General features: G+C 39.1%; 1 protein-coding gene across 2 annotated transcripts; it reads left to right on the plus strand.

Annotated features, from left to right (window-relative positions):
- The first annotated feature begins 125 nt into the window (after window positions 1-125).
- nlrc3 (NLR family, CARD domain containing 3) lies at window positions 126-17805 on the plus strand. Of its 2 annotated transcripts, none has more exons than XR_004199414.2 (19): window positions 126-450; window positions 2572-2727; window positions 4537-4800; window positions 5432-7178; window positions 7260-7346; window positions 7555-7638; window positions 8495-8578; window positions 8678-8761; window positions 8835-8918; window positions 9199-9282; window positions 9433-9516; window positions 10906-10989; window positions 11377-11460; window positions 12026-12109; window positions 12347-12430; window positions 12591-12674; window positions 14944-15048; window positions 16053-16136; window positions 16632-16687. XR_004199414.2 is itself a non-coding variant. In XM_031739375.2 (19 exons), the coding sequence occupies exons 2-19, from the start codon at window positions 2616-2618 to the stop codon at window positions 16879-16881; spliced, it is 3393 nt and encodes a 1130-aa protein (XP_031595235.1). In that variant the 5' UTR covers window positions 128-450; window positions 2572-2615; the 3' UTR covers window positions 16882-17805. The 2 variants fall into 2 exon arrangements, 1 of the variants encoding a protein (XP_031595235.1); XM_031739375.2 differs by lacking the exon at window positions 14944-15048 and adding an exon at window positions 16791-17805 and having other exon boundaries at window positions 128-450; window positions 16632-16715.
- Window positions 17806-20997: the final 3192 nt, after the last annotated feature.

The following is a 20997-nucleotide window of genomic DNA, read 5'->3' on the forward strand; positions in this document are numbered from 1 at the left end:
CTTGATGTGTCGTGTCAGCCCTGTGCCTGTGGTTTGACAGCATCTGCACAGTCGATGAAGAGACGAGCCCTACAGTGCGGTTTTCAGGTTTTGGAGAGCGTGACTTCGTCTGCACACACAGGAAGCAGTTACTTTTTCTCTCTCTTATTGTCACTGTTAAACCTGCCAACCACAGTGCAAAAATGCAGATGAGGCACGACACCGGAAAGGAGGTGCAGCACGAAGCAGTATCTCCAGCAGCAGACTTTAGACTGACTTCAGCTGCTGTGTGTTTGAGGCTCACTTCACTCGCCTGCCAACTCAAAGTTGTATTATAATCTTTAAAGATTCGTCAAAGTTGCACTTCTACTCTTCAGATATGTGCTGTCTGTGATAATCATGTGGCTACTTTATGAGACCGCGGTAAAGGAAGCATCTTTCATCCTTTCAGACAACTTCCTCTAACCCACGGTGAGTCACTCGAGTTTTCCTACTTTTTTTGCTACAGAGTGTCTGACTTCATGCCTTCAGCAGCTTAAAGAGTCGTAAACTTTACTTTTCCATCATGGCTGTGAGTCAGCATCAGCTCCATGCTAGTGAAAATAGAGTATGCATAATCTTAACAGGCTTTCACTTACTTGTACAATGAAATATGATACATTAGAGCAAACACTCGTATTCCTGGCTTTTAATTCTTGCTGTGTAATGCTGGCATTCTTGAATCAGCACATTGTGCTACTGTAATGTGTGTTTTTGCTGCTGCTACCAGATACTGTAGTTTGCAAGATTTCATACGGTCTGAGGCTCCTACTGATCTTTAGCATCGTCTACTGACTTATCTGTGTTGGATGGCCGTTTAACAGTACACGTGTACTTTATTTTGTATACAACATAGTTCTAAAATATCACATGTAGGACCTTCTTATGAGGCTAATTTGGCTGCTACGGATATAAACTTTACTCTGGCTACTAAAACTGTGTCTTCCTTTTAGAAACATGATGCAATGAGCAACAAACCACACAGGAAAGCATTTGCAGTTTCCCGTTTTCTCGGCAAAACCTCAAACAAAACTTGAATTTTTGTTTGCACTACTTTCACTGAGCTTTTGTAAAATTGCAGCGAAAACAAGAAGAAGCTTCCTTTCACACTTTTCATGTTCATGCACAAACTGTGAGCTTAATATTTTGTAATAAACTGCACACAGTGCAGGGAGAAGGTATTTACTTTTATCACACAGGGCAAGGTAGATGTGGGTACTTCCTTCCCTTAACAAATGAAACGGCTGTTTAAAAGCATTTTGAATTTACTCGGGTTATCGTTGTCTATTATTCAGATTTATTTCCTGATCTGTGGGCATTTAAGTGTAACATGCAAAAAACTAAGAATTCAGGAAGGGGGCAGATACTTTTTCATGTGTATAGTTTACATATTTCCCTGTTTAATAGTATGTTTGTGTATGCACACTCTTCTGCAAAGTCCAGGATGTGCACCAAGCACAACATTACCGTAAATCTGGTTATTTGAAAGGCTGTTCACACTCATGGTTAAACCAGTGGGTCTTTCCAGAGGATTAAACTTGAAAAACTTGGCCTGGGCACATTGTGCTCATTTCATTTGTCTTTAATTTATAAAATCTTTTTGGTTCTTGAAGTTTGGGGATAATATGTAACTCCCCAGCAAAGCTGCATCAACTTAAAAGAGGCAAACTCTGCACAGGATCACCAGCAATGTCTAGTAAAGGGATTATAGAGTCTTAGTCCATGTTGTCGTGTCAAAAATAGACAAAGACCACTGGAAAAATAGCTTATTGAAATACAGCTTTAATAAGATATAGACAAAACCGACAACAAGCACCCCCAGGGGATAAACAGACTTAAATATAATCGAGCAGCACCAGCGACTTGGCTCTTTGGGGGGGGGGCAAAAGAAAAAGATCAAAAAGTCTGATCCTTCTGGTTCTCTCCCTATTCCTCATCTCTTATGTAGATTCATTACTCATAGACTTGTGTATCCCAAGCCAGTTAGCGCGTCCTTTTGCCCTGAGAAAGGCCTTAAGGTGGTGCAGGTGGTGTTTGTCTCCTACTGTGCTCAGAGTCACAAAATCTGCATGTGGTGAACTCTTCATACAATATCAACACAAACAACAAACACAGTGTTCAACTTGTGCTTGTGTTCTCATAAGCTCTCATAAGCATGTGTTACTGAGGTGTATACAGGTGTACCTTTTTAATAAACACACTGATTAATTGGAGGTGATTAAGTAAATAATAATGATACTCTGCACACATATTTCTAAAGGAAATGGTCAAAATGATAATGATGATACTTTAGACTTTGAGTTAAAGGCGAAAATTCATATTCAACAATGTGCAAAAAGTGTTTATAAAACTAACAACATATCAGTTTAATTTCTCACTTTTATTATAAATATGTATTAGGGTTAATAGTAGCAGTATTATACAGCAAACTCTTCTTCAGAGCTTCAGCAGGATGACTGAAGGCAAAACGTGTTTGATTGGCTTAACCCCCATCGATCACAGCCCATAATGTCCGGTTGCATGCAGTAAGTAATGTGTGTGTGTGTCACATAGATAAAAGCGGGAGCATCAGCGGCAGACATATATCAGAGTTTCTCATGGAGAGGACACATTACGATTCTATCCTGGACCGAAGCAAACGCATTACGTGGCAGGACGACTGCTATGTGGATCTTCAGTCTACGACCTCATCGCAAGCAGAAACGGAGGGTAAGAGTCGGAGTCGCTGTGTCTGTAATGGTTTATTTAGCCTTTTAAAATAATTTTTTGGCAAAAATTTAATAGTGATCGTTAAGACAGCAACATTTAGTTCAATCAGTCGTCATCAGTGGAAGTAAAGTGTATTAATACTGGCATCTAAATACTTTATTATATGTAAAAAATCACGTAAGTACATACAGGTTTATACATATATATATATATGTTTTCAGTGTCATGCATGGATGCGTATCTGTCTGTGTATGTTTGTATGAGTGTATAGGTGTGGGGGCTTATGTATATGTGTAAATTTATGTGTATATATCTATATATATATATAGATATATACACATCTTTGTGGTATGAACACATATATCAAGGTTATCAGCACTGATATTGCTTCTTTTTTTATCTAATTTGATTCCATTTACATCTCAGTACCCTCGATCTGTCCCCGTCTGTTTCAGCTTGCCGTGTTTTTCTTGTTGTCTGTCCTTGTCCTGCGCTGCTGTTGCTTTGTTAAAAAAACAATTTATGAAAAGTGCGTCAGTGATAATGGCAGGCTCATAAAATGGATTTTAAATGTAGTTATTTTAACATTAGTGGTGCACATCATATTCTGCTCTTATCAGCAGTGTTGAGCTGCAGAGGTGTCATCTGTAGGACAAGCTGATCTCTGTGGTTTAGCTTTCAAGTCTTTGTTTCACCATATGGTTCGCAAACAAGAAAACAATGTTATTACGATTCAAGATCCCGACTTCTGCTGTTGGAGAAGAGAATAAGTGGTATTGCATTACAGAGAACAGAACTGTTCTCTTACAAATATGAAAAAAAATGTTGCAGATTTACCTCAGTCTGGCAGTTTCATACCTGAAAAAGTGTTAAAGTGTGGCAATGTTCATACTGTCTGCAGTGACAGGTGCTGTTTATGGTGTGTTTAAACTGTCACCTAGTTACCATTAACAAAACTCTGACACAGTGCTCACCACGTCCGCTTGCAAGTTTCCTGTAGGGGCAAACCCTAATACTTCTCAGTAAGTTTGCAGGTTTTTAAAAAATCACTTTGATCTCCATCCAACCATCCAGCCGTATGTCGGCTCCGAGCAGCAGTCTGAGCAGAGACTTTGATTGATCTTGTAAATTTAGGAAAAGATTAAACAAACCTGTCAATCCTGGGAGTTCGTAAGGTAAACACTTGCTTGGATATTCGCCAATTTATAAGCAGACGATTTCCTGATTTAGGATTTTTAAGCAAATGTGTGATCATAGCAGATCCTCAGTTTTCAGGTTTGTATTTCAAGCTTTCCTGTAAACTCGCTGATGCTCTCTCTTTATTCTTTCCTCTTATTTTTTCCCGCTTTGTTAAGAGACATTTACACCGTTTCTAAATGGCAGGTTGGTGGTTTTGATGGATTATTGAAGTGGTTCTAAGGACACCACAGGCTCTGATTGTGATGTGGTGATTTCTGCATGCCAAGAGGAATTTGAAAATGTTTATGTCTCTGGGTGTATTACACAACAAAGAAGAAGCTGACTTGGCTGTAATTTTGAGTGTGTGTATGTATATATACACACATACACATATAAAGATTAGGGGAAAAATTAAATGAGGCAAAGGCATGTTATTTCTTTAAAAATATGGTGTCCTCTTGTGTGCAAAGCCATTTACCATCCTCAGACTTTTTAATGAGAATAAATATCCGACAAAAACACAAATAATCCTGCATTGTCCCAGCCTAAGGAAGTGTCTTTGCTCATGAGTTAACACCACAATAATCTCATCAATCATAAAAATCCTAAAAGTGTTCTGTTATTCTTTAGATCTTGGTTGGATCCAAAAGCATCAAGACCAGCTGCAGAGCTTTATTACGCCCTCCTTCCTGGGGGAGATCTTAAACCACATGAGAAACCTGGATGTACTCAGTTCAGCTGAGGAGATCAAGGTCAAGGAAGCAGGCCGATTGCAGGATCAGATTAACATGCTCACCACTGTTGTCACTGCCAAGGACAGTCAAGGCTCTGATGTCCTTCAGGGTTTTATAGAGAGCTCAGATTCTCAGGTTGCCCAGCTCATCATTAACCACGGTAAGAGGCTGCTACTCGCTGTCCTGTGTAATTCTTTAAATATGGGGGGTAGTAGCTCAGGCAACGAGTCCGGAGGAATGAAACTGCAAAGAAAATAAATAAATAAAATAATATTCTGTAAGTTCTGCCTGGCTCTGCCGGAGGTTTCTTCCTGTTAAAAGGGAGTTTTTCCTTCCCACTGTCGCCAAAGTGCTTGCTCATAGGGCTCTGTATGTATTATTGTAGGGTCTACCTTACAATATAAAGCACCTAGAGGTTACTGCTGTTGTTAATTAGCGCTGTATAAATAAATTTGCATGGAATTGAATTAATTTGCCATTTTTGTTTACTAATTAATAATTTTTAAAATGTTTATTTGTTTACTTATTTCTGCTTTCTTGCTTGCATATGGAAATATGTATATGAAATGTAGATATTAATACTTTTTTCTGCCAGTTTGGTTCCTCCATAGACGTGTGGCTTTTACAAGTGTTTCTATAGTGTTTAGTGTATGACTGTGTAAGTTTAAATGCAATATTGCAAAGCACCTTTCACTCACTGGGATCAAAGCTTAATACAAAATTACTGTTCCATGTTAGTGTCCTTTTTCCAGAGAATAACCGGGGTGAATTTCTTTTGTTTTTGTCTGTAGATGCCATGGTAAAAGAGCACAAGGAGGTCCTCTTACGCCGATATGAACAGTACAGAGACAGAGACTCAATCAGCTGCCCCAGACTTAACATCTCATCAAGAACCTTACTACTTGTCGATGGACTTTCTGACCTCCAACAAAAGGAGCATGACCTGATGCAGGTGGGAGTGACTCGAGGAGAGAAAAGAAATCATCTTAGGCAGCTGGGGTTAGCAAAACTATTTGAGCCCCTCACCCGAGTCAGTATGCCCCCTAGGGTCTCCCTCACAGTTGGGGTAGCTGGTATCGGCAAAACAACCTGGGTGAGACACTTTGTCCGGCAGTGGTGCCAAGGGATCTTCTGTACAGACATAAACTTTGTGCTACCGTTCACATTTGCCGAGCTGAACTTGCTGGACAAGCTTTCTGCTGAGAGGCTGGTGAAAATGGCTTTTCCTCATATATCTGATCCCAGTCTGGTCCTGAACAGCTCCTGTCGGACTCTGCTCATACTTGATGGTTTGGACGAATTCCGCTGCAAATTAAATTTTTCCGATGCAGCTCCTTGCAGCGACCCAAAAAAAGAAGTGCCTATTGACGACTTAGTCACCAACATCATTCGAGGGAATCTGCTTCCCGATATAGCAGTCTGGGTGACTTCCAGGCCGAGAGTAGCTTCCCTTATCCCTGGAGGTCTGGTTGACAGGGTGACTGAGATCCCAGGATTCAGTCCAAAGGATATAGAGATCTTTCTGAATCACCATTTCTCTGAGAAGGATTTTGCCAGGAAAATATGGTCACACTTGGAATCCAATAAGATCTTGATGGTGATGTGCTATATACCCTGTATTTGCTGGATAGTAGCTGATACTTTGTTATACATCATGCAGAATGAAGCACAGGAGACTCTTCCGAGGACTTGCACTGAGCTGTATGCCAATTTCTGTTCAATGAAAGCAGAATTGGGCGAACCAAGAGGCAGAGAGCCTGTAAAAATGGAGCAACTTCACGGGAGCAATCGGAAACTGCTGGGGAATCTCGGACGACTGGCTTTCTATGGGCTTCTTAAACACAAGTATGTCTTCAGTGAACAAGACCTCAAGAACTATGGGATTGAGCTACTGGTCACTCAAAGCAGTCTCGGTTCTGGAGTTCTTGTTCGGGAGGAGTCAACCATCAACACGACGTACCGCTTCACACATTTGACTCTGCAGGAGTTTCTTGCAGCAACTTTCTACCATGTTTCCTCAAAGCGGGCAATCTTTGACTTGTTCTCTGAGAGTTCCATGTCTTGGCCCAAGATTGGTTTTCAGAACCACTTCAGAAGTGCCTTTCAGCACTCACAACAAGCTGAGGATGGTCACCTGGATGTGTTCGTACGCTTCCTAACAGGCCTGCTGTGCTCAGCTGCAATCAAACCTCTTGCTGGACTTCTGGCCCTCGGGAAAGACGATGGCAACAACAAGGCATGGGCAGCAGGGTTTTTGCAGGGTCTGTTGGTCAGCGGGGGTGCTGTGGTCTCCCTGCGTGCAGTCAACCTAGCTTACTGTTTACAGGAGCTGCAGCATACAGAGATGCTGCGGAGCGTAGAGGAGGATTTACGGCTCGGCAGTCTAGCGGGAAAGTTAACGCGGCCTCACTGTGTGGTGCTGGGTTACCTGCTCCACGTGTCTCCGGAGTGCAGCGAACAAACCAACCTGACAGCCTCTCTGAACGCCTCGACAGTGAAATGTTTGCTCCCGCAGCTGCTGTACTGTAGCCATCTAAGGTGAGCTTCTCAACCCAAATACATCCAATAAAACTAAACTCAGGATTCAACGGTGAAACTCAGGTTTTATCTGCTCATCAGGTTGGAGAATAATCACTTTAAAGATGATGTCATGGAGTTGCTGGGAAGTCTCCTGAGTGCCAAAGACTGCCATATCCAAAAAATAAGGTGAGTCTTTTTTTTGTGTGGTAAAGCATCATATGAGAAACAATCGTTGTTCTGAACAACTATATCACATCAAGCTGCTTTATGATTGACCTTGCTGACTACTCTCAGTGGTTGTGTGATTGTAGGATTGGTGAAAGTATAATTATGATTGTAATTATTATTAATACCTTGAACAACATAAATGCAATTTCTTTTATCCCTCCATCAGTCTGGCGGACAATGCCATCAGCAACAAAGGAGCCAAAGCCCTGAGTCGAGCCCTCTTGGTGAACCGCACGCTGACTTCTCTCAAGTGAGATCTGCAGTGTTTGATGTCTGAACTGAATGAACAATTAAAACCTTTTGAGTTCAGTATTTCCAATTATCTGTATATAAAGGATAGCTGCTGCCCCCACGTCTGAAAAGTATATTTTATGGTGTCAGTAGCTAGTTTTAAGTCATTTATTACAGACGCTCAAAGCCAAGTATGCTCTAGAGGAGCCATTCCCAAAATCAAGAGTGCTGCGACCCATTTAAAAAAACAGAAAATCCCATGGGGCCCTCCAATCTTAAATCTTCACTCTAATCAAAATACAGAAGTGGTGATAGGTGACCCACCTGCTACTGGGACACAAGCTACAATACAAGAGCTGTGAATTTAGGTCAGAGTAATGAGTAATATCACTAATAACCACCTCAAATTACCAGTTTTATTTAATTTATATTTTAATTAGTTAATATAAATAAGTAACTGCACATTATTGTGAGTAATTTCAAACTGAATTTCTTGGGAATCGCTGCTCTAGAGCTTGGCTAGCTGTTAGTGTGCAGTTTCTCAGTTTCTCTTGTGTCTAGATTAAAAAAACTAAGATGGCAGTGGACAAATTGCTCACACCAAGGCTTTAAAAGATGAGTAACCATGACAACATAGTAGCTACTTCCATCTTTTACATACAGTATATAATGTTTCCCAAAAACAGAACCTTGTAATAAAAAATGAGTGACCTGAAATGGGGCAAAGCCTGTTAGTTTTGATGTAGTATAGTCATTCAAGAGTTGATCATAATACTTATTAATAATAATGCTAAACCTGCACCTTATAATTTACACCTTTTATTACTATGTAGAGTTTTAGTAAATCATCTAATGACCTGTTTATGTTGTTTTAGTCTCCGGAATAACAACATCGGCTCCAAAGGTGCAAAGTTCCTAGCAGAGGCTCTGAAAATGAACCAAGTCCTGACATCAATCAAGTTGAGTATAATTGCTCTACAGCTTAACTGACACACACAGACTTCCAGTTTATATTTTCTAGTTTGTACATTTGCTCAATTTTCCCGACTTCTCATCAGCTTTCAGAACAACGCCATCGAGGAGGAGGGTGCTCAGTCGCTTGCAGAAGTGCTGCAGTGCAACCGCAAACTGGTGTCTCTGAAGTGAGTTTGGTCTTGTTTACAGATGTTGTTTTTATGAATGTCCCGTAGATTAATATGCATCTTTTTTTTTAAGTTTACGGAAGAATACAATCGCAGCAGGCGGAGCCAAAAGGATTGCAGAAGCACTGAAGACCAACCGGACTCTCACAAAGTTGATGTAACGCAGAATTAATATTCATCCAGTGATCTTGGAGATAATGTACTGAACTTCTAGGCCAGAACATTTAAAGACTAAAAGCTAATCATTACTTCTTCACATTTTTGCAGATTGATGATGAGGTGTACAGTTATGATAGCTCATTGACACACTAGCTTGTTACTAGGCTTCATTTGATCTTGTCTGACACCACACCTGTACCTGGTTCACATAGTGATAATTCAGATTAATGGCTTTCTTTCTCCTAATGCGTCGGGTGTATTTGTGTTCTTGTCTGCAGTCTTTGTGGTAATCAGCTTGGGGATAAAGGGACGGTAGCTCTGGCCGAGGCTTTGGCGGTCAACCACACTCTTCTCTCACTCCAGTTAGTATCTTCTGCCCATGAGTGCAGTGCAAATGCATTTTAATAGTGTGGGAAGTGACATTTCAGTTCACACACCACAGAAAGGGAAATGGTGTTTGCTTTGAATGCTATTCATTACAGCTGCATTTAACTTTTCATCTCTTTTCATAGCCTTCAGAGTAACTCGATCAGCAACAAGGGAATGACAGCCTTAACCAAAGCACTAAGGCTGAACCATGGCCTTGTCTCCTTGAAGTAAGGCCCAAACTTAAAGTTTCCCTGTTTGTGTTTGTGCAGTAACCCAAGAATATTTTGTCTTTTTTGGGAGAACTTGATTTTCCAACAAGCAACTGTCAGTTAAACTCAGAAGAGAGTTACTTTAGCTAAGAAATGATTTAAAAAGCTGATGTTATTTTGAGCTTTAGGTGACCAATCAGTGATCTGGGTCAGTTATTTGTCTGACTTAGCTTCAGGAGGCATCTTGTGCAAGCTTTTCCTCAAGCTTTTCTTTCTGTGCAGATTAATTTTATTAGCACTGAAGAAAGTTAGCATGTTGTTTCCTTCTGCACCTCCGACTCTTTATGTATTGCTAATTAGCTGCAGACTTTGGTTCAACAGAATAAAGTTTAAATGCTTTTACAGTTACACAAGTCCACATGTTTTGTCTTTTTGCCATTATTTTGCCTCTGTACACCACTACAGTGGATTTTAAATCAGTCAAGATGTGATTACAACTTAGACTTTAATTCAATTGATTTAATTTTTTTTTTTTTTTTAAATAACTATTTAGGAATTATAGCCATTTTATGCATAGTCTACCATTTTAAGAAGCTCAAAATTAATTGGACTTAACTAAAAAAAATTTAATAAAAAGATGTTTTTAATACTTGGAGGAAAATCATTTGCAGTCATTGAGTACCTACAGGCATCACCAAATGCTGTTTCCTCCCTTTTTATTTTTACTTTTTCAGAACTGTGCAGTTTCTTTTAGATGTTTCCCGGCGAAGGCTACATTAGCCTTCTTATTCTTGAGTGTAGTTATTTGCACCTTCATTTTAAACCCTCTCTATTTCCATTCATGAAGGCATTTGTTGACTGCAGACTGATATTTATACGCCTACCTCCTTGAAAAACAGTTGTGACTTGGTTAGATGTTTTAAAGGTGTTTGGGGTTTTTTTTCCTTTAACCATGGAAATAATTCTGTCATCATCCACTTTAGTTGTCTTCTGTGGTTTTTCTTTTTTTGTTGCAGAGCAGGGGGGCTTTGCATAAAGATGGCTGTAATTCCTGATCATTTAAGGCACAACTTTTGTTAAACACCTTAAAAGAAAACTGAAAGTCTGCACGTCATTCACACTTGATTATTTGATATAAAATCCACTGATGTGGGGTGCAGAGGCAAAATGACAAATATTGTCTCTCAGTCCAAAAACCTATAAAACTAACTGTATCTTATGTGCAGTATATCTTATCTGTTAGACACATGTGATTAGTATTCATATTTTGTGTCTCAAAAAAGGGAGTAAAAAAGTCTCTCTTTGGAAAAGGTTTGCCAAATTGACAGTATCTTGGCATTTTAGTGGCTGTAAAGTTGTCATGCTTGTGTCTTATGTCACTTTTCATGTGTTTTTCTGTCTATTTAGTCTGAGGGAGAACTCCATTGGGGTAGAGGGAGCAAAGAACATGGCCCATGCCCTCCACGAGAACAACACTCTGCAGGACCTCGAGTGAGTCAGCTCATTAATAGTAGTACAGTATCATCCCTCACAGAAGTGCGGGAATACCCGACTGTTCAGTAAATGTCACTCCCCCAGATCATGCCGTGTCATACAATACTGCTGCATGATGAAAAGCACAAAAACTGCGAGATAACTGTTTGTATTGTGTAGCTCTGTGTAGGTAATGTGCGGACATTTCCAACCTACTGCAACACTGGCAGCTGCAGCCATCTTCTAGTGTTATAATACTTCCTGTAATCACCTTTTTCCAGTGTTATTTTCAAAACTTGAAGCCTCTGTGAAAGCTGACATGTTGAAAACGCTCTGACAGTCTTTGCATTACATACAATAGGGCTCATATTTGTGTGTTTGTTTTCATATTTGTGTGTTTTCCAGTCTCACAGCCAACCTTTTACATGATGACGGAATTCAAGCTATCGCTGGTGCAATCAAGTTTAATCGAGGCCTAACCTCCTTGCAGTAAGTGGAGCTTGAATCAGAAATAAACACATCCAAACAGATACACACAAATCTGAGAGTAGAAGTGGGAGTCTGCACTGCACAGCCACCGATGCATTCTCAGCGATGTAATAAAGTTCTAGTAAACAAAGCAGGATATTTATACCTATATCTTTAAGCACACACTCTACCCATAACCCCGATAAGGACAAGTGGAAGAGAATGAATGGTTAGAGTCTTTTATTCTGAAATGTGGTTGAGCAGAAATTGGAGCTAAATCAAAATAGTGAAGTAAATGGTTCTTATGTAGCACTTTTCTACTCTACTTGAGTTTTTAAAGCACCTTATACAACACGACCATATTTTTTCGACACCTAAATGCTTTCTGTCTAAGATTCACACGTTGATGGACACATTGGAGAGCAACTTTAAGGTTCGATATCTTTCCAAGTATACTTCGGCATGCAGACTAGAGCATCTGGGGATTGAACCAGCAACCTTCTGATCATCTTTAATAAATCTTTAATAAATTCAAGTGTATTTGCTTAATACTGGGTCGGTCTCTTCTTTTCCTCTCTTTTCACAGTCTGCAGTGGAATTTCATCAAGTCCACGGCCACTAAAGCTCTGGCCCATGCACTCCTCTCCAATTCCACAATGCAACTCCTGGAGTAAGACCAACAAACCTTTTTCACTCTTTTGTTTGTAAATATATCGATCTCACCCCAAATTTTAAAACTCTTTCCTGTTGTCAAAGCCTGCGCTGGCATTACTTGGAGAAATGACTCGCTCCAGGCTTTGAGTGAACATATTTCATCAGCAACCATGTAATTATGTAAAACCTTATCCACAAGGCTGTATTGTTATTCATCGCTGTTTCTGTGTGTGTTTCTATCTCCATCCTACAGCCTTCAAGAAAATGCTATCGGGAATGAAGGCGTCACATTTCTCGCTGAGGCTCTGAAAACCAACGCGTCACTGCGCACTTTATGGTTGGCATAACGATTGTGTCGATCAATCATTTTTGTGGTTGTTTAAGTTGAAAATATCAAAATTGAGGACAGAAGTCTGTTTTTATAGGTATAGAATAAATATAGAACTGTGAACAAACATGTCCTGTATGTGTGACCCTTTTGTGTGACGTCTCTTCAGTCTTCAGGGAGTCTCAGCAGGGACGAGTGGCGCCATTAAAATGGCAGAAGCTCTGATGACCAACCAGACCCTGCAAACATTAGAGTGAGTACAAATTTTTCCTTGTGTCAACCTTTCCTTTGTTTTAGCCGCATATCATTAAGACGCTCTTCAGCAGTTTAGCTTTGTCAGTTAAAGCTGGCCTAATCTACAGCAGAGTGAAACCAAGCAGCACTCGTTGACTTCTATCTAAATTAACTTCCAGTCTGTTATCTGTCTGCTTCTAAAGATTAATAGCTTTTGATTGTTTCCTGTTATGAGCTTTGTTTATCTTCATTTGACAATCCCAGCATGCAATTTAAATTTACTGATTGCAGTCTGGCAACGTTGTATGTGTCTGCTTGAGGTAGATATTATTTTAAGAAGGCAGTTAGTTGTCTCTAACAGATCACTGACAAGTCATGATCACGATCACTGGATCAGATGAGTGCGCCTCCATGGAAATGTTCGTTATTTCCAAATGTTAAACAATAAAAGTGGTGACTCATCAGAATACCACCAGACCTTCTCTTTGTGAATAATGTGAGAAAATTCAGCACCTAATCCTCAACCAGTTTGAGACTATTTAAGCTCCCCTGCTGCTTGATGATTAAATGACTCAGTGTGTTTCTAATGGCAACTTTACATTTCTTTATTTTTTTTCACATGTAATGACTTGTCTATATTATTGTGGATTTGCATTCACTCTGATTTTATGGAGTTAAATTTAAACATACCATAAAAATATTACAATACATACAGCCATGTGAAAAAGAAATGCAATAACCCCAGTAATGTGAAAAACGCCCAACTGCTTCTATAGGACTTAAGAAGGCAGGTGCTGCTAATCAAATACACTTGATTAACTGATCACCAGCAAGTGCGAGCACCTCTGTAAAAGCAAAGGTTTGGGCATTTTGCTGGTGTGGTGAATTCAGGTGTGTTAACACATTGTCACAGTCTTCCCAAGAGTGAACAGCCCACCAATTTTCCCTGAGGTCAGACCATGCAATGCTCAGAGAAACTGCAAAACAAACCAAGAGCTACATCTCAGACTCTACAGGACTCAGTTAAGCATTACATTTCATGATGGCGCAATGATAACAAGATTGAACCAGTGTGGCTTGTTCGAAAGGGTTGCCGGGACGACACCTCTTCTCTCTAAGAAGTGGCACAGGTTAGGATAGTAAAGTTGTATTTGAACAAACCACAAGATTTCTGGGACTTTAGATCTCATTTACTAACAATGTGCACTCAAAAATCTTACCTTGTGTACAGACAAATTAAAGTCTGGCTGTCGTAGGAAATTTTTACACAATGTTTAGAATTACAGTTATTTTTTATTAAGAAAAGCCTTGATATTAGTGCTGGATGTCATCACTTACAGCCTAATTTCTTGGCCCTCTCTCATGGATGCTGAAAAATTGTATCCACGACACACAACGTTCGATAATGTGTCACACGCAAAAGCATCAGCTCTAAGAGCCGTGCTTAGAGCTGATGCTTTGTAGTGAATCAGAAGAGTCGACTCCCGTTGAGCGAGAGCCGGCTCCTCGCTTAATTTCCTTTCGCTGCTCAGCTCTCACACAGTGGCTCAGCTATGCTCCAATCCCTCCATATTGTGGCCAATCACATGCGAGGATATAGGATAATATCATTATGTGAAAAACAGAGAGGGTGAGAGACGCGACAGTCAAGTGGAGCGTGCGTCTGTCCTCTCAGTAAGTGAGTGAGACAGTAGACAGCGGTGAGGTGGGCTGTGCGAGTGCATCGCAAAAACACATAAATATGCCTGACACCCGTAAACGAAGCAGCATCTGGCTGCAGTTTAAAGACTTCTTTGTCTCGTCTCGACTTTGTCTTGGTCTTGCCTCGGTCTGTCTTGGTCTTGGTCTTGTCTTGGTCTCGATACCCTCTGGTCTTGATATTGTCTTGGTCTTGGTTTAGGCGGTCTTGACTACAAGTCAAGGAAGTACGTCTGAATGAAATGGAGACGTGACAATATCCAGATTTTATGGAGATTGCAAAAGCCTCTTTGTTTTGAAAGAGTCTGATTTATCAACATATAAACTGTGGTAAGAATAAAAACAAGCTGGTGCACATGTTTCTTAAATCTAAGAGTAAGTTTGCATAGCCACTTGTTTGTTTGAATAGAGTAAGAACTCCACGCACATTAAATGAAGCCCATTGTCCTTTAAACAGAAAAGACCAAAGTGGAGATGTTTGGCCACAATGCGCAGAGTAACATTTGGGGAAATTTGAACACAGCACAAACACTTCATAACAACTGTCAATCACTGTGTTGGAGGGATGGTGATTTGGCCTTGTTTTGCAGCCACAGGATCTGGACACCTTGCAGTCCTTAGGTCAACCATGACCTCCTCTGTACCTGGAATAATTCTGGAATCAAATATGAGGACCAAAATTCTTCCACAGTGATGTGAGACACTGATAAAGTCATGCAGAAATGATTATTCCTGCTAGAGGTGGCTCTACCCCATATGGAAAAGTTATATATAAATCTTATAAAGTTTGTGTCTGTCTTGTGTGAAACTTGTATGAAAAGCATACAAGAGTGGAAACAGATATAAGATCCCTTGAAAAATTATATAAATGAAACTTGTATGTTTTGGATACTTACTAAAACAATATATGAAAGTAATGAGAAAGTGGCCACTTTCATGAGTAAATCATATAAGCCTTAAATGATTCACTATATGAAGTAGGCCACATCTTATGCAAGTCTTTTATAAGTTTTTACTATTTCTTTTCCATATGGGACAAGCTACTGAAACATGCGATGTAGTTAGTTTTTCATCAGTAATTTGGCATTTCTATTGATCTTATTGTAAATTTAAAATGTAAAATCTCTTTGTTTATTCAAACGACTTTTTTTGCAGCAGTGAGCAAAGATTTTTCAGCGAATTTTAGAATGAGTTGGACTGCTTCTTATTTGCTGAAGTAGCCAAAACAAATTTTCTTCATTAGTGACTTTTTAATCTAAAGATTTTCTTGATGGGTTTTTCATAACCTTTCAGAAACTTCACTACAAGGATAATTAATTTTTTTTTTGAAGCAACAAAAGAGACAATTAAAATACAATTGCCTCTGAACAGAACAACACAGTGCTAAAGAAAAACAGGAGCAAAGAAGAATATGCGCCAGCTATGGACAGAAAAGTGTTTGAAAGATTTTCAGAAAGAAAACAAAAGAAGCGTTCTGGTGTGTGAGCTCTCTGTGACTCCCATTTACATTTTATTTCTGCTGAGCAGTGTGCACACAGCAGCTCATTGCAAACTGTCATTTTTAGTCCTGGTAAACAACCAATTTCACCTGTCATTGAAACGACACAAGAGAAAAGTGAGAAAAACGATTGAAGGCTCTAGTCTGATGAGACACTCACCTGGGTGGAGCTCGCAGCTCATTTTCCACTATGTTTTTCAGTCTGCGCGGGAACACTGTAGGAATGGAGGGAGCCAAGGCCCTGGCCAACGCCTTGAAATCCAACAGAAGCCTCAAGTCGCTGAAGTAAGCACAACTGGAACTTCATTTCATGACATAAGCTCCATTCGTATATTAAACCTGTGGTAGAAAAGTAAATGCAGCTGCTGATTTCATTGCTTTTACTCTGTCACCTCAGAGCAGCTTCACCCAGTGATTAAAAAAAAATTATATGTAACCTCTATTTTACGCTATAACTTCAGAAAGAAAATCACTTTAAAGCAGCAGCCTCCTCCAGGGTTCCTTACTGCAGATTGACATGCTGCCTGATTCATCTGTTTAATCAGGGCTCAAGTTTATTCTCCCACACTCTCCTCTGCTGTTCATCCATTGTTTGGTTAGCTGCAAATAACCCCAGCTACAGAGATGCATGTGTGCTGAAATCCCTGTTTTTTGTTTTTTTTTTCTTCTGGAATCCAACATTCATCAATATCCAGACCTTTATATTTGAAATTTATAGAGTTACTCACAGATATCACTACATTTGATCAAAAAATAAATCTTCCGTGTGTGATTCATCAGTCTGCAGGAGAACTCTCTGGGCATGGACGGAGCCATATTCATTGCAACAGCCTTGAAGGGAAACCACCAACTGACATACATCAAGTAAGTTTTCTTCTACCGTTTATTTATAATTATTTATTTGTTTATCGATTTGTCGTATTAAAACTGTTCCTTCAGTTTGCAGGGAAATGGCATTGGAGAATCTGGAGCTAAAGTCATATCTGATGCTATAAGAGCCAGTGCCTCCGGCTGCGTGGTGGACATCTAGCCCACCAGAGAGAGCAGCCGTCACTGAGGAGGGTCATACTAGCAGCACAGGGATAACAGCTGCCTTTGTTATACAAAGCAGATGTAAACTATGTAATTTAACTCATTCTGTATAATAGTTCTGACAAGTTATTTGGTGCGTTGCATTTTTATATAGATTCTGTAATATTTATTAGGTGACTAAACAGCTGTTTTGAAGATGCAGTTCAGCTTTAGACAAACACTTGAGAAGCGCAATATGTAATGTAATAAACACACATTAAGCTCAGAAAGTTAAAGTAGAGCAGAATTCCTCCATTAAGATGCCATTTTGTACATTTGCTCTGTTTGCACAATTAAATGTGGCAAAAATAATGTAAGTTATTTCAGGAGGACAAAAGTGGTTTTATAACCTTCGGGTAATTTGTGTTTGGTTTATTATGCCTGTCTTACAAGTGTTAAATACCAGAAATACTGACATGACAAAATACACTCCAACTGAGAAGAACTGAGTAAAACTTTTTATTTATTCCAACGTTTCTTGTTGCAGTCGACCTTATTGGAAATGAGGCTTTTGGCTATTTTAAGCCTGCATGTTATAGATGCAATTATTATGATGTTTGGAGCCTCTGGAGACAATGAACTGAGAAGGAGAGCATGTCTTTAAAATTGTAAGAAGAAAACAATCTGTCTCCTTTGACCCATACTCAATAGTGGCTTTGTGGACCATTATGTAACAGCAATCCAGTTCATTATTTGTCTTGGCTTGTTAAGCTAGCACCTCAGTGTGCCAATAAAAGCACACATATGTATATATGTATATATATGTTTTCCAGTAATAATAGTAGGACATGTAATGTGTACAGTTTTTGTGACATATGTGGAATGTAAATATATGGACTTAATTGAAACGGTATCTGTTAATAAATGTGTTATATACATGCAGAATAAACTTGACTGTCTGTGGTCATTTAATGAAAAAAGTACATATGTACACCAGATTTTCAGATCAACAATTGACAAACACAGGTTCCTAAATCTGTGCCAGTTTAAATACTGCCAAGTGTAAATGAGTGCAGATTTATCTAAACTGTGCTAGTCTCCCCTTATCCAGACCTCCCACAGTGAAAACAGGTGTGGAGTCAGTCAATATTTGAATATTTTCCAGTTACAGAAGTAGCCTTGTACACTGCAGGTGCAGTACAAAAGCATTTATCTGCACTGATCACAATTTCAAGCTGTTCGAATGTTCTTGTGAACAATTATACCCACTGCATCAATGGCATCCTAGTTTCAAAGCCAGCACAATGCAATCTAGCTCCATTAAAGAGCTCATGAGTCTGATTCTTGAGTCTGAGTAAAGGGTCGAGAGTTTTTTAAAAGGTCAGTGTCATCTTCTACTCAGATTATAAAGCTGAACCCCACAAGAGGCAACATTTTCCTTTTGTCCCCGGAGCTCCGTGTTCGTGTTCGGCATTGAAAAGTGCAAAATTATTATCGGTATTCTAACTGAACAGCCTACTCTCTTTTCATCTTTCCTCAACACAAAGATGACAATTCAGACAGGCATTTCGAAATTACATCAAAAGGGGGAAAAACAGGCAACAGAATCAAAGATATGAAAAGATGCCAAAATGCTCTCAGAGAGGTCGTGCTCAGGCAACCTTTAGCGTTGTTTATCTCGTGGGATCATGTCAGTGTAATCATTTCTTCTTCTTTTTTTAACAGAGAACAGTCATGAAAGCTCATAGCTGTCATGGTCTCATCATCCGTCTATGGCTGGTTTGTTTTCTTCTTGTGTGTGTTAGAGTTTCACGCTATCCACCTGTGTTTCTAAAACTCTTACTTATGGCTATTTATGACTCAGTATGTGATTTAATATTTATTTTCATAATTAAAGAGTGCATGTTTTGTACCATCATCAAAACTGTATCTGCGTAACTCAGCAATAGACAAGATGAGGCGTCTAAATAAGAATTTAAAAAAAACAAATCTCTCAACGCTTGTTAAGCCCAAATTTCAAAAAGACTTATAAAGTGTAATGAATGTAGTTGTGAGGTAATGCTTTTTCCAGCTTGCTGGTGATTTACTTTAAGGTGGACATTGGTGAGTTACACCAGTGAGTCAAGCATTTCTGATCTGTTGGCACGTGGTGTTGAAGATTACATCTCCTGTAATGAAATGTATTCCTGCTTATGTATTACTGCTTAATTAATCATTCATCCCAGAATGAATGGATGGAGCCTCTCCCAGCTATTTTAGGGCGAGAGGCAGGGTACACCCTGGACAGGTCGGGCTGTGCCATCAATTACTGTAAATTTAAATGTCATTAAGAAATGATCAGACAAAACAGGCTTTATAGAGAATACTGTTAAATGTTTAATTTCTATGCCATATGTGCAATTTCCAGAGTGTGATCACAGTGCTGTGTGCGCTCATTCACATTTTGAGAGAAACCAATTGAGTCTAATAATAGAATAAATGCACTGTTAAGGCTCTTGCTTTCAGCATCTAGATGAATGTTATAATCATCAGCTGCTATTATTTTATCTGAACTGAGCACTAAACCAGATAAAAAAGACAGAGAAATCAGATGAAAACTCTGAGTAAGGGCAGGTGGATGATAGATAACAACAAACTACAACCCTTTTCCAGTTAGGGACAACTCTAACAGTCAGGCTTTCAAACAAAGGCTTTCTATAGCTGACAATGTATTTATATAACACATAATACAATTAATATACACAGACTTGAATGATTTGTGAAACTCATTATCTGATAGGAAAATAAGAGCCCTTATTTAAATGTTACTCTAATATTTAGAAGTACAAAGTGTAAAACTGATTATATATATTTTATATAAGTTGTAAACTTACTTACTCACTGATACGTGACTACAGCTCAGAACACATGCTCATACAGAGTTACTCATACCCTCACCAGGGATCTTACCACGCTTGGTGACCACAGAGCTTATCTATGTCTAAAAATGATCCTGGTTCAATTTGTCAGAAACTTCAACATCTGCCAGCATTCAGAGTCCAATAAAGCACTGACCTTCACTGAAAGAGACAACCATCATGGCTACTGTGCAGCATGCCGTATGTGGGTTCAAAGTAAGCTCTAAGGATAAGTATGTGTAGTTATATGGCAATAGAAAGCTTTGGTAAATACATTATACAACCTGCGCAATGATAATATAATGAGCAGTAATGTTAAAAGAACAACAAAAAGCTGTAAAGTGTTAGCTTTTCATTTGTCTTGTCACATTCTAGCATAGCTCTGCAAAGTATGTCAGTATTGTGATTACCAGAGCCCGCTGTCCACAGGAGGCAAGAATAATAATAAATGTCACAATAAACAATAAACCTCTCCATTGTGGCAGGGAGCACATGTCAGGCACACACACAGGTGAGGAAATTTATTATGAAACCATAGAGAAGCATGCCAGTCCTGCAACAACAAAATCTCTAAACGCACAGCTGTCAAGACAAACAATAACCCTATGTGCATACAGAAAACTAGAGCCTATTCAAATGCATATGTATATTTTCACCAGGTTTAAAAAAACCAAATTCGCACAGCATTCAACAGTCAGTTTTGTAGCAAAGATAGCATTGTGAAATTTCTGCTTAATGATAATGTTAAACCGCTCAGCAGCAGCTTACAAAGGCCTGAAGGGTTACATTCATCTGGGTGCACAAATATAATACTCCAAATGTGACTCTGTGTTCAGAGGTTTAGGTAGTAAATGAATTCTCAATAAATGAGGTGCACTCACAGTGCTCAAAATGTCTGTTAAGGTATTCATTACGGGAAGATTTGTAAGTCTCTTCTGCTCCATGCTGGACTAAAACCATGTTTTTAACTACAAGGTTGAAACTAATCATTCTGATGAGGCCAACAAGAGGACAATTATAACAGATTTTAGGGGGATGAAACTTATTAATACTAAGCAAACTGGTGGTTAACAAACAAATAATGCTTTTTTACTATTGTGATAGCTAATCACATTAGCTAGTAGCTCATTTTGAAAAAAGCACCATTTTTAAGTATTGGTTTAAGTATTGGCTTGTGTTAGAATTGAATTAAATAACTAAAGCTTTTAAATAAATGGTTTGGCAAAAACTCAATATTT

The sequence above is a fragment of the Oreochromis aureus genome, linkage group 8, assembly GCF_013358895.1.
Source record: "Oreochromis aureus strain Israel breed Guangdong linkage group 8, ZZ_aureus, whole genome shotgun sequence".
Classification (NCBI taxonomy): Eukaryota; Metazoa; Chordata; class Actinopteri; order Cichliformes; family Cichlidae; genus Oreochromis; species Oreochromis aureus.